The 14,082-nt window shown below is 37.6% G+C and overlaps 1 protein-coding gene across 11 annotated transcripts in view; it reads left to right on the top strand.

Moving 5' to 3' along the window:
- LOC120959085 (tyrosine-protein phosphatase Lar) overlaps positions 1 to 14,082 on the top strand; it is a 226,038-nt gene that overhangs the window by 149,136 nt on the left and 62,820 nt on the right. For 10 of the 11 annotated variants that reach the window (XM_049610033.1, XM_049610032.1, XM_049610031.1 and 7 more), the window contains 3 exons: positions 2,910 to 2,948; positions 3,391 to 3,522; positions 3,774 to 3,932. In XM_049610033.1, the coding sequence (XP_049465990.1) occupies positions 2,910 to 2,948; positions 3,391 to 3,522; positions 3,774 to 3,932 (330 nt within the window). The remainder of the gene's footprint in view (positions 1 to 2,909; positions 2,949 to 3,390; positions 3,523 to 3,773; positions 3,933 to 14,082) is intronic. The other variant, XM_049610036.1, reaches the window with a different exon arrangement.

The raw sequence follows: 14,082 nt of genomic DNA, 5'->3' as shown, positions 1-14,082 counted from the left end.
GGTGGAAGATGAAAACAGAGGGTCCTAATCAAAACTTGCCCGAACTAATTGCGGTTGATCAGCAATTCTGTTTGATCCTACCTTGTCTCGACATTAGCAGCAAGCGAGAAACTCGTTCCGCTGGGTGCGCGCTGTTTACCTTTAACCTTCGGGCTAGTTATTGCTATCAGTACATCTCTTGGTGTACTGATGGTTGGGCTTCGGTGCTGTGTGTGACCAGCACACTTCCACAACCAGTCTCTTATGTTCTTTCTTCTCGCAACATAGCTGAACGAGGAAGAGTCTTTGAAAATCTAATTTGAATAAAAATGGCTCATGGAACGGAACGCTCTACAACGGCGTCATTGTCATCGCCTACGGTCCTGCCAAACCCGCATATTTTTATACAGCAAAAGCTGCCTGGTAGCTTCCTCCTCGGTTTAGGAAGTGGAGACGAGAAAAAAAAAGCAAAAGAGAATTCAACGAAAACCCGGCATCATCGTGGTGGAATGCAAATGGAAAGATGGTGGTGGCAATTATACTGAACATTCATTTGATTGCAAAGCAAAGCGAGATGATCTTCTTATCAGCGGTCCCGAAAAGCTGTTGAAAGAGCAATGGGCACAAATCTCTATACCAGTGGAACATATAAATCCGGTTTACTTTCTTTGTCTCAATCATTGCTCTTGCCCTCATCTTCAAGGGAGATGGGGAAGATCCCTTGTTTTTTCTTCTTGCTTTTGTTTCATTTTTGCTCCTATATCCCACCTTCAGATCAGACACGCCCCGAAATTCGAATTATATTCATCCGGGTGCGTTTTCTTTGGAGTTTTTCTTTGTACCAAATGAAACAACAAGATGAAAACGTAATTAGGTCGACATTATCTTTTCATTTTACCAAACAGCCGTGAATACCATCCGTTCCTCGGTCACCCTGTCCCGGTTGTACATGCGACCTCACTTCTTGGGTTTTTTTTCACTTTTTTCTTACAAAATCTGGTTTTCTCTGTCGCATTTGCTTCAATTGTATGGCCAATCTCCATCCACGTCTACTTTCCCGCCACAATGTCGATATACCGGTAGATGTCTGGTGGGTTCGAGTTTTCAAAAACGATCCTTTACAGCTTTGTGATTAGGATGTGGGTTCGACTCATTATTTGCATTCTCTTGTATGCGTTGATAGATTTTGTTGATTCCTCGTTCTTCGTTAGCTGCAATTATTATGTCAGGCCGTACAGAAGGTTAGAGCTCATTAAAAAAAAATACAATCTGACCATATTTAGGAACATAGCTAGTCATATAAAGGGTTGGAGATAGTTACAATAAAAATACGTTAGTTCAACATTTATACAAATAATTAAGTTTTAATAAATAATACCAGATAGATAATGTTTATTATTTTCTTTATGAAATCTCATTAATATTTTAATATTCATATAATTAATATTTTTATTATAACGACGAATATGAGAGCAATCAAAAAGCATACTAATGAAAATAATAATAGGTGGTTCGAGATATTTTTTCATAAAATAATAACGCATGTATAATTTTACACCATAAACAATTGAACATGAAGTAACACTTTTACTTTAAGGTTGTTCATATTTCATGGTAGATTCTGAACATAATGAGTTATTATTCAAGCCGATTTAATTTATACGCTCGACATTTTTCACTATGCAGTAAAATAACGATATGCTCCAATGATGTTTGAAAGTGTGCTTATGTTTTTGTTTTACTTTTTATGGCTTTCCCTCAAAAAAGCCCAACACCGGAAAACCGTTAAACCGATTCAATATTCACGCGATACGTTTGTATCGTGCGCAAAGTCTAGCAGCGGTTCACCTCAGGCACAGACAAAGTTTGATATTAAAAATAAATCCATTGTCTCAAAAGATGAAATTGGTGTTAATCTGCGTTTAATCCTGCCTACGTATGCAAATTTATGTGCTCGGGAAATTTATTGTCTCGACCATAGCGAACAAAACACGTTCCACTCAAGTGTGCAGCTTTCACGGAGAAGTGTTGAGAAACAAACATAAACCGAAAACGATTAAAATCACTTTCGCTTCGCTTGAGCGGCATGAAGAATGTGCCGGCCTGAGGCGTCGAACGCCAGATTTTCTGTTGTTTACGTGAAAGAAAGCTGGAATCGATTAGTACACAAATCTCGTATAAAAGTCATCAATCTTGCGTCGGTTCGCAGGGGGAACAGTTCGCACAAGTATCAGTATAAAGTTGCCGGTAGCATTAGAATTCCACTGTAAACCATCCGAGTGGAGTAAAAAGTATTGTGCTTTGTGCACTGAGAAGGGGTGAAGGGTGTCGTGCAGCAATTTAGAACCCCACATTTCCAAGCATGTAAGGTTTCAATCGATTCGTTCGAAAGGATAAATAAATATGAATGTGTTAGATTAACGATTTCCAACACATCCCAATGCCCATTAAGCTGGGCATTTTTTCCAGCATGGCTAAAGACAGGTTACTGACACGACATGTGTCATCAATTTCCATTCCGATTTCAATGCTTTAACCCACCATAACCCAGCAACATTCTATTCCCATCCTACCACTCATAGCTTGTATGCTTACATACACAAAAAACACACATACATTAAAAGAAATGTATATAATAAATATCGCGTCGTAAATCTTTGTACGCGGTAAGACAATCCATTACATCTGCCCCCGGATGTTAGCTTTTATTTTGCGAACAAACTTGCTCCTAATGCGCTAATGATAGGCAAAGATTCAATTCGTTCAATAAGGCGGACAATGAAGCTAACGGTATTACCGTTGTGTGGAAGGAACATTGCGTAACCACGATTGTGAATTTATCGTCGACTCTTTTGTATGTGTGTGATATATCGCTTCACCGTTCAACCGTAATGTGCATTCTCTTCTTACCGTTCGTCCGACTATTGCAGATGGAAATTTTTCGGATTTTCCATTCATTTATCTGACACGTAAGTTATTGCCGTATGCGTCCAAGAGTGGTGCATCGGTCACACTCAGTGATCTTGAAAATATTGTAAATGTTTATCTGATGGTACTTTATACCCATTTTACAGGAATATGTTTTACATAATTGAATTCGTTTTATTCTTTCTTAAAAAATTGTAATAAAACGTTGGGTTTGTTTATATTTTATTTATTCATTTGATTTTTACTTCTTTAAAGTTCAACATATTAGTTATGACCTTATGTTTCGAACCAATTATACTTTATCAAATGTATATGTTATATTTGTGACACTCGACTGAATCTATTTAATTTTTCAATTGTTTTATAATTCATTATTTGTACCCTTGAACAGATTATGATTTACAATTCATCTACAGAGCCTTTTTATTTGTAATATATCATCAAATTTCATTGGGTGCTTTACCGTTATTGCCTACTTCACAGATCCCCCCGAGATTATTAAGAAGCCAGTCAACCAGGGCGTGCGTGTGGGCGGTGTGGCAACCTTTTTCTGTGCGGCTCGAGGCGACCCTCAACCAACGGTGATATGGCGCAAAAACAGCAAAAAGATAATGAGTAAGTATATGCATCTTTTCTTGTCATATGTATTCAACAAGCTTCATGTGGCTGTAGCTGATACAACTTTAAACATTGTTAACGCACCAGTCACACATGCATTTCTCTTACATGAGTCATTAATCATTATACGTCAAGCATAATGCAGAACGTCACATTTGCTGAGATTGTTTCCGTAAAATCTGTCATGCGAATTGCATGAGGAGCCATATTTTATCCACCTTTCTCTCGCCTGCAACCTATACTTACAGTGACCCAGTCACGATACACGGTGTACGACGCTAATGGAGTTTCAATGTTACGTATCGAACCGGTGCGTGCTGGACGTGACGATGCACCGTACGAATGTGTGGCAGAGAATGGCGTTGGCGATGCAGTTTCGGCCGAGGCGACGCTGACCGTTTATGAAGGTAAGTGACAAGTTACGTATAAAGTGCAGAAATTATGTTCTCCCAAGCAGCGAGAAGGCGCACACCAACAGCTTCTGAATCTTACAAATTTGCCGACTCTCATAGTCGTGAGAAAAACAGAGACAGAGAGAAAAACGCCACATCGAAACGTTCGCTGCACCGATGAGCCTGCATCGAATCGTGGCAACTTGTGGCTAAACTTTTCACGTTCGTCCTTCTACAGGGCTTCAGTTTCACTGTGGATACCATTTTCAAGATAAACGATTTCAGCGCGAATTCGCGCTGTTTAAATTATGCAGAAAATTTGCCAACGATGACGATGCCGTCGACGTGAGAAGTGATTTGCATGATTAATTAAAAGTATTTCCTCATATTATGCTAATCAACCCGAATGATGTATTTTCGTCTTTTGGCAAAGCGTTTTATAACTTGGACGGATGGCCACCGATAATAGATGCATTTGTACGATGCACTATGATAAATCAATGCAAATTCAACCTTAGAATATAATTTAAAGTAGGTTTAATTTCTTCATAGAATATTTATTCGATTATTCGATGTTTAAGAATAGATCAAACGTATTATTTTATAGTGTTATGAAAGATTGTTTCATTTAAAGTTAAACTTTACAGTGAACCATACAAACGCAATTATTAACACGGTATAAACCCCACAGTCTGAATAACTGTTGTAGCCATCTCGTAATGTCTTTCATGCGTCAGTAATGTGCTCAGAAACACAAGTATCCCAAACGTCATTTACAGTTCTCTTCCTAATGTTCGTTTTAAGTTTAGCACAATAGCTCATCAAGGTATGCGTAGCCAATTAGCTTCGGGGAAGGGCACACACAACAAAGATCAACTGGAATGATACGAGTTGTGGAAAAGCGCTACCCATTTATATTATCTTGAATACATATGTAAATTGTATTCCATACAAGCAATTAATTCCTTTACCTTGTTTTACCTCGCACAATAACTATAGCCCCAAGATGGCAGAGATACCGTGTTTAACATGTCAAGGGTGGCTCATAGGCATATTTTAAAGCCATATTTTTGCAACATTATAAAAAATGGGTTGCCACATAAAACCTTTTTCTACTTATTAGAACGCTGCGTTCAGTGCTATGAACTAAATGCGTCTCTTAGCTGAAGCTTTCAACAAACGATAGAGAATATTTGAAACTAGTTCTTCGACCTTGCTGGAATTTCAGCAATATGACGCATAAATTATGCCCTGAGGTTGGCAAACTTCTTGCCTCCATGAAAGTGCGCGTCCAATGTTTGTTCACGGGGCGCAAGTTTCTTCACGTGGCAGTAATTTTAGCGATATACACCACCGGTAACGTTCAACCGACATTATCCATTTATCCAAGATGACAAGCTCATGCTGTGCTTTCCGTTGGGTGTGTGAAATAGCAACAATGTGTAGAGAAAATCGGTGAACGAGAGGAGGGTAGAGCGAGTTCTGTGAACAAAAACAATAAACCATCTGTGGGGGAATATCACAAAAAATCCAACAAACTTTTTTCCCGCCAGTTCACATTTCCTTTCAATCGTTTGGTTTTTTTCTCTCCCTCTCTCCGGGATATTTTTTGTGTTTGTTTGCGTGGGGTGGTTGTTTCCCGCAGAATTACTGGCCCTGCTGCACTCTGTCGAGGACTATCTAAAATATGCTCTCTGTGAGCATTTCTCGTTTTCTTTTAAAAAGTTATGAAACATTGGAAGGAGGATAAAGTAAAGAGAAGAGAAGCAATAACTCTACACTTTTTACTCGATCCCCTTTTTTGCCAGCATTATTGTGTTTAATAAAATGCAAAATTGAACAAACCACTCATGTATATGAATGGGACTTGATACTGTTTTTTATGCGTTGCCTCTAAGAGTTTGCGTTTGTTTCAACTTTTTTAATAGATTTTGGAGAAAATTATCTTATTCCGATGTATTATCATCATCTGCTTAATAATGATGATCTCATTCATTATGCACAAATGCGTCCTAACATAAACAAATTTAAGATTTTTGGTATACTCTTCAAATATAAAATAAAAACAACAACTTTGATTACACTCCTGACAGAACCGTTGGGTGCATCCTGTTTCGTCTTCAGAAAACTGCTCAACATCAATTGTCACAATGTAAAAAAGTACTAAGGCTGGTCTGGTGGTACAGTCGTCAACTCGTACGACTTAACAACATGTCCGTCATGGGTTTAAGCCCCGAATAGACCGTTCCCCCATACGTAAGACTTACTATCCTGCTATGGTATCAATAAGTCACTGAAAGCCAAAAAAGTGCTACAGCTCCTTTAAAAACAATAAATAAAAATAAACTTTTGAGAAGCATGATGATAAAAATTGAACTTGACTACAAAAAGTCATACAATTTCAGATTTCTAGCTTCATACAAAAAAACTTAATTGACGAGCTAATCCGGTCCATATTCATAAAATATTACATATTCATGTAATAACATGACGAAATCAGTAACGGGCTTAATGGTAAACGGAGTGATCGACTGTTATGTTAGTTACGTGGTAGCACAGATTATAAGACATCGTGGTTGACTGAGATTACACCTCCCCGACACTACATTTCAAAGCGTGTTGTGTCAGTAATGATCATGCAGGAGCAAGTAATTTAAATTTTACAAGAATATATCAAATATTAAACTATTAAATATACTCTAGTTAATTATTCTGTATATTTAAACAAAAATTATTGATTTTACCTCTTTTTAAGTATGCAACTAAGCCAATTATCATCTCGTTTGTTAACTATCACAGCATCGAGGCTTTCTCTCAAAATCCCATCGTCCGACAGCCATGCCACAATCGTTTTCCTACCGATTAGTGAATCGTCCAGCCTTGGTTTCTCTCTCAATGATTTATTCATAACGCACTAATAGATCCTCTTGCATCAGTGACTCGAAACAGTATCTAAAAGCAACTCGCTAATGCATTGGGCTTTCAATCATTCAAAGACGATTTTGTAAATAAATGTGCTTTTAGTTGCTCAGTCGGGTTATTCGCACACACAAAAAACTCAACAAAAAAACACAAAAATGTCACTAGCTCCGAGCTTTACGACCAGCACAGTTTAATGCCAACCGGTCCACAAAACGAATTCTCAAAAAAGACAACGATACCACTCAGGACGGCATTCGTCCAACTGAGTTCGCTATTTGTAAATTGTTTTGCACTGCATCCATTTCTATTTTAATTTTTAATTTCCCATCGCATTGTGCGCTCTCCTCGATTATTGTGTGCTTTCGGGTGCAAAGCAGAAACATTCGGATGGTTGAATTGGTTTCTTTTCATTTCAACCCAATTCTGCTAGATATTGTGGCAATCAAGCACGGTACGCAAAGTTTGGGGATAAAAATAGCCCTCCACGAAAGAGTGTTCTAATTTGTATTGCTATTGGAAAGTATATTCAATGATTTATTTCTCGAAAATGGGACTTGAAATCATGCTCGTTGTGGTTTAGTCTAATTTTGTAGAGTTCTGTTGTTGTTTTATTGGTTATATTAGCGCAATTATTTAGGTTGCTGGACGTACAAAACATTGTAAATTCAAAGTGAGGGAACTCATTCGTGTATAAGATGCAGTTCCATTATTGTTCACAATCGCTTGCGTCGCATATGAAAGCAATGCATATAGCAGCTATGTTTTATCTAACGTGCTTTTAATGCAGACTTGATTCTCCAAGTTGACTGCTAGTATAATCACAGATGTGTTTCTGCAAGCGAACGTTTGAACGTTTGCAAGCCGTTCGATCGGCGAATAAATCAACTGTTGGCATGATTTCCTTTTTTCCCGCATTCAGTCCATCCACCATCCGAACGCAATGTTATTGTCAATGCACGAAACGAAACAATTCGCACAGAATAGCGAAACTGGTCAGCCGTGTGAATGAAAGATGCAGCACACCAAAGCGAGACACTAATCCAAGTCGGATTCAAGTCTTTCTGATTCCGGATTCGAAATATTCACTTCCCAGTGAAACTTCTTTTTATGCTAATGTTGTATAAATTTGCATTTATATTTATGTGCAGTACCGCGCAAGTGTTTCACTATAATTCTGGTTCGTAACGTTTTGGAACATTGGTCCAGGAAAATACTTCTACTCCGCGAGGCCCTGCTGGCAAAAGACGCAAGATTTTGGAGCAACGTCGGTGCAAAGAATATCGCTTGAAGATGACTCCTTAAGCACTACTCACAGAACTGCTTTTGGTGAGAACCATTGTCCCATTTAGGTTTTGGTTCATAAGTTGAAAAAGTCGATGAAAAACAGCACAAACATAGTAATGTTCAAGAGGCAAAATCGCTCACTGTAAAAGTTTTCTCAACTGAAAATTACAATCCTGCAGTTGACGCCTTAGAACGACAGAGCCAACCGGGAGAGAGAACATTTGAATATGCATCAAACGGTGGCCGAACAACTGTTCCTTTTTCACTCTTTGCTTGGTGCCTTGGAAATGAGTCCCTGCTTTCCACCCCAAGGCATTCGGTCGGGCACCAAATGAACAACGCTCGGAATTCAACGTCTGACCATACGACACCACTGAAGTAAGTGCCGTGAAAGCGGACGCCTGGTATTTGGTACAGACGGCACCCGCCGTTGATTCACGCGTTTAGTCAGAGGCGTTGTGAAACGTGGGAAGGCTTGCTATAAATGGACCTTCAGTTACAATATTCACTGTTGCTTAAATGAAGAAATTTGCATTGTTCTTGCATGAAAGAAAAGTTTGGTTGTCGTAGAGCGGAAGTTGCACAGTTCCACCCACTTGACGCTGGACGCCACTTCTTAAAGAAAGTGTGCTGTTGGGGATGTGTGCTAGCGAGAGGAGTGAGCTGTACAAAAGAATAACATTTTATACGAGCAATTTTTCTTCCCGGCGATTATTTTGGACAGCATATAGAAGACCAAAAGACAGCGCACATTTATTTCGCTCTCACCCGGGATTTAGGTGTAGCAGTGCTTGAGTCCCACCAACAGTGTAATTTTGTAGTGGGGACTCCATATTCAACAACAGAGTACAGCATGTTGTGTCTGTGTGGAGGCATTTTTCTACCATGAAAGGATTGGTATTTTTTGTAGTTTTTGTAAGTAAATGATAAAATCAACTACAAAGCCTTTGCGGGTCGTTCTCAGAAATTCATACATCAAAGTTTTTCTTTAACTGTATATGCCACTGAGGTGTCATTAAAATAGTCCGGTAAACACAAAAGTGTCAAGTGCTTTCTTTGCTCTATTGTTCAAGAAACCAACTATAGAGAATAATCGTTGTGGTTGACAAAAAAAGGTTTACGGAACGACATACACAAGAACACTTTTGTTTCAGTACTTTAAAAATACATTTCAGTAAGCATTGTGTGCATGAACCATTTAGATTTAAAACAATTTTGCTTTTGTCCTTGACAACATGCTCCACATGGGTTCAATTCCCGTATAGACCGAGCCTCCTATATGCAGGACTGACTATCCTGCTATGTGTACACCAATCAGACAAAAATACTTAACCCCAGTAGTAACTAAGACATGCCTAGATACATTTTAATTATTTTTTCAAATAAGATGTAAGAAATAAGAAATAAGAGTTCAGGTACTATAAGATATTTTACAAACTTATCAGTAATTGTCCAATAGAATGTTGTTCTACTTACATTAAGGTGATTTAGTTATGTTTTCTAACTACATATTTAATGATTTTCTTCTTTTTCTTCTTTGGCACAACAATCATTGTTGGTTTATGTCTGGCTATACCACAAGTGGGCTTGATGGTTAATGGTTAGCAGGATAGTCAGTCCTAAGTATGGGAGCACGGTTCATGCGGGGCTTGAACCCATGACGAGCATGCTGTTAAGTCTAACAATTTTACGAACACGAGATCGGCCTAATGTTTAATGGAATTATTTATTTAATTTGTATGCAGTGTTTTCTATAAACAAAAACAAAGAAATACAATTCTTGTTATACCATTTGTGCAATAAATTCATTTTTACTGGTTTTTGTTTTTTGCAACATTAAACAATATTTTTTAATAGGTTAACCTAGGTCACATTGCTTCAACCACTAGAAGGCATGTTAACTGGAGGCCAATTTAATGTATGATGTATGATCGTTGGCACACGATGCACGATGCGCTTCACAATTTTACTTTTGAACAGTTCCCGAATGCCATTTTCAATATTTAACTATAGTTTTGGGAACTTACGGGAATGTTCCTACACTGGAACTTCCGTAAAGCAAAATTATTGCCCTACAAAACACACCACCATCGTGATAAGTTGGACTATTATGCTTGTCGTTACGCTAAAAGAGGAAGGTATGTTCGAAAATGAGATCGTTTGTTGTGATAGTGTCGGGAACCCCGGGGCGAAAACTAGCTCGTTGGTCCTCCACCCAGTGCCGCGTCCTTTCTCATTTGGCAACGAAACTGTTGCAAACGATCGGTTTACATTACCGCCCGTCCTAGGAAGGGCTGGAAAGAAGCTACAATCACCGAAGAACGATAGTATGAGAATGGTCATCGTAGATGAAGAGATATGTTATTGACTCATGAAACCGCGAGGTTTTGTTATTTCTTTTAATTCGTTTTCTCATACGTTCAATTGTAAGACTGTTGAATCTTTGGTACAACTGTGGGTGGTGCTATCTTGTGGCTGCAATGCGAAGTTGCAGCCCACGTAAACTTAGCTAGCCAACGATAAAGACGAAGAAAAACTTGTAAAGTAAATACAGCATACTACACGACCGACCGACAGACGTGCGAACGTGGAAAATCCAAACAAGACCTTTTGCTGGCTAGCTAGAGAATGGGTGCGAAATATCGGTAGCTTTGTTTATTGCGCTACAAGATGTGGGTTCGCATGAAGGGTGAAGCCATGGTGGGAAAAGAGAAAATATTCCTGCAAACGAATGCTGCCATTACAATTAATTTCAATTATGCTCGACATTAACGTTGTTCATGTATTATTTTGTTTCAATTATATGTAGACTTCTTGGAAAAGTTTACCGGGTTAAACACACTTTCCTCTATCCTGGAAGAAAACCAAATCTCACGCAATAAATTACTGTTCTTGAAACTTCAATAAATTTTACGTTACCTTTTCACATTTTTAGCTCTAGTTTTTTTTAGGAATACTTGAAAAATTATTTTACGTTTGCCTCAAAAACTTGCTATGTGTTGAAGTATGCTAATTAAAACCAGCAGCAAAAAAAACATTACCACTAGGGTAAATGTACCAATAGTGGTGCAATTTGTAGTGATACCGATGTGTTTTAATGGATTTAAAGTGTCAGGAAGGTCAATTTCTGAATATTTTAACACATAGCAATTGGAATATGTTTTATCTACGCAATCACAACCATTTTTACCATGAAACACATCAAATTTACGAAAAAATACATATTTTTGTGACTGCTTCGTTGTACCTATAATGGTGGTATGGTTCCTATAGTCGTCGTATTGTGTTCCTATAGTGGTGGTAAACAAAGATGCATCAAAAACGGTGTATAATATCAATGAAACTTAGTTTCGAAGCTGTTTTCGTATGAATAGCAAGGATTACTGCCATAATATAGGTTTCTTGCGTAATTTGATCGTAAAAAAATGTATAAATTTGATCAATGAAACTATTGACTAAAGTACTGCATCACACCTGTCGTCAACCTACACCCGGAAGAGTGTGCTTGATTTGAAGTCAATTTTTCATTCAGCCATGCAAGCGAATTTTGGCCTGTTTTTGGTAAATTATCTACATAAAACTCATTTTTGTTGCTTATTTCAGTGAAAACAGTACGACATGTCAAAAATTTCCTCGACAAAATCTAAAACGACCTGTTTTTATTGATTTTATAACTATAACCACTATAGGAACATGCCTGTTTTTTGTACCTATAATGGCACTATGGTGAAAAACACTTAAAAATGCATAAATATGGTCAAAAGGCAAATAATTTTAGTAAAACAATAACATTTCATAACAGTTAGGTTGAAAAACTAGTAATTGCGTGGTTATGTGGTCATTTAGAACGTTAACAGAAAAATGAGTTTCGTTATGAAATCCTAAGGATTTTGGAAAAATGTTGACACATTTCACAAAATAATGGATTTTTCGGTCACTAAAACCTTTGTAAAAGGCTAAAGAACATTTCACACTAACGTAAATAACGTAATTACTTGTAATTTGCCGTATGAACCGCTTTTTAGTGCAATACCACCACTATTGGTACTACCACCACTATAGGTACATTTACCCTATTTATCAGTTCTACACCCATTCACTTATACATTTAAGTTATTGTGTTAATAAAAGTAAAGAAACTTATTATTTTCTCTTCATCCTTTATAACATCCAATTATAACAGTGTGGTTGACATAGGCAGGTAATTCCTGCTGATTTGGTTTTGTCTTTTGCAACCCAGCGTATGAGCAAATTGTCAGCAAGAGAGAGCTATATACCTCTCTCACAACTGTCAAGCGCATTATCTCGAAACATACGAGATCTGACAATTGGATTAATGGAAGTTTCACTCAAACGGCCTCATTAAAAAGGGCAGCAAAACAAGATTGTACACTTTGCATGCCCAAATATGTTTACAGCATCATTTGCCACCCTGTGTACCCAAAGATGAAACGAAAAACCTTGTCCTCGTCGAGCCATCCAAGGAGGAACCATCCATAACCCATGTTGTTCCATCAGTTTTATACTGGAAACAAAATATTCACTTTCACAGAGGATCCGTAATAAAAACTGCTTTTGATGGAATTTTAAAATACATCATCACTATAATTGTTAGGCTAGGTTAGCACTGCTTAACAACGTTAGTATGTAGTGTTTGTTACGCTTCAATTCATATCATTCGTTTTACGTTGTGAAGCGAATGTGACTGATTTGAAGCAACAACATTGAACATTTTAGGCCGTTACATCAATGTAGACTAACGTGAATAATTAGATAAATCTCAAGGCATAGTGCGAAGTAATCAATAAAATCTAGAAAAGCTGGTAGATAAATCAACGGCTTCAACCGCTTGCTCTAATCTTATCCATTCCAGTTTGCTCAGCTATTTTGCACTAGATTATTTCTGCCATAAATCACATGATAAACAAACCGTGGTAGGTATGAATGAGATTCGTCATGGTTTATCTTTTACAGCATCGCTATTAATTAAACCAGATCCTGGATTGATGAATCTCAAGATGATTAACTAGTGATACAACATTTTACTACTTTGGTTTCCTTGATTCATTCTTCTGTTTAATGGGCAATATTGTAAAATGTAATAATTTAATGTATGTATTGTAATGTGTCATTCTTGAAGAACTCCTTTATGAAGTGTTTTTATTGATCTAGACTATCTCAGGTTAGTTAAAGATAATATATAGTTTTATATTTAGTTTATTTCGACAAACGTGTTAAATTTTCCATGCTTTATATATATTACCAGTTGCTTGTCTATTGGTGAATACGATGGTGAAACTCAATCTTATTTCATATCGTTTAAATGCGTTAAAATTTGCCTCGGATCTATTTTCTAACGATTATACCGTACCTCTCGGAACACAAGGTAGTTGAAAATGGAAATGGTGAAAAGTTTTCCCAAGTTCATTTACGCGTCAAAAGCCAGTCTCAGTGGTCTTTTATTTGAAACGTTCTTCTGAGGGTGTGATTATGATAAACGTCTTGGTGATCCGAGGATGCCGTTGACGAAAAGCGAAAAATAGGCAACATTGTCCTTTTATCTGAGATCTCCGTTCATGGAATGTGCTTAAATGACAACAAAAAACGGTCCATCCCACACTTCTGCAATATAATTGCTGTAAACTGGTTGGTTCTAGAAATGCTACCGCGATTTACTAGCAGACTAACTGTTTACCCGAAAAAAGTGGATTCACACGACAGCGTCATCTTTTGCTCAAGCAAAATGTTTCAACATTGCGAGAATAGGCAGGTCTATTATAAAAACATTATTCAGAAATTAACTTCATAAACAGCCCGCTGAGGGACTGCTAAGCGGAAACTCAAACAAAAATGTATTGTTTCCCTAACCCCTGGTTTGGATTTTTTTTTTTGTTTTTGCTGTTGCCGTGTTTTTCCCAACTTAAACCATACTCGTTCACATCTCCACACAGCATCAACA

Source organism: Anopheles coluzzii, chromosome 3 (assembly GCF_943734685.1).
Source record: "Anopheles coluzzii chromosome 3, AcolN3, whole genome shotgun sequence".
Classification (NCBI taxonomy): domain Eukaryota; kingdom Metazoa; phylum Arthropoda; class Insecta; order Diptera; family Culicidae; genus Anopheles; species Anopheles coluzzii.
This window is presented reverse-complemented; position numbering and strand designations above follow the sequence as displayed.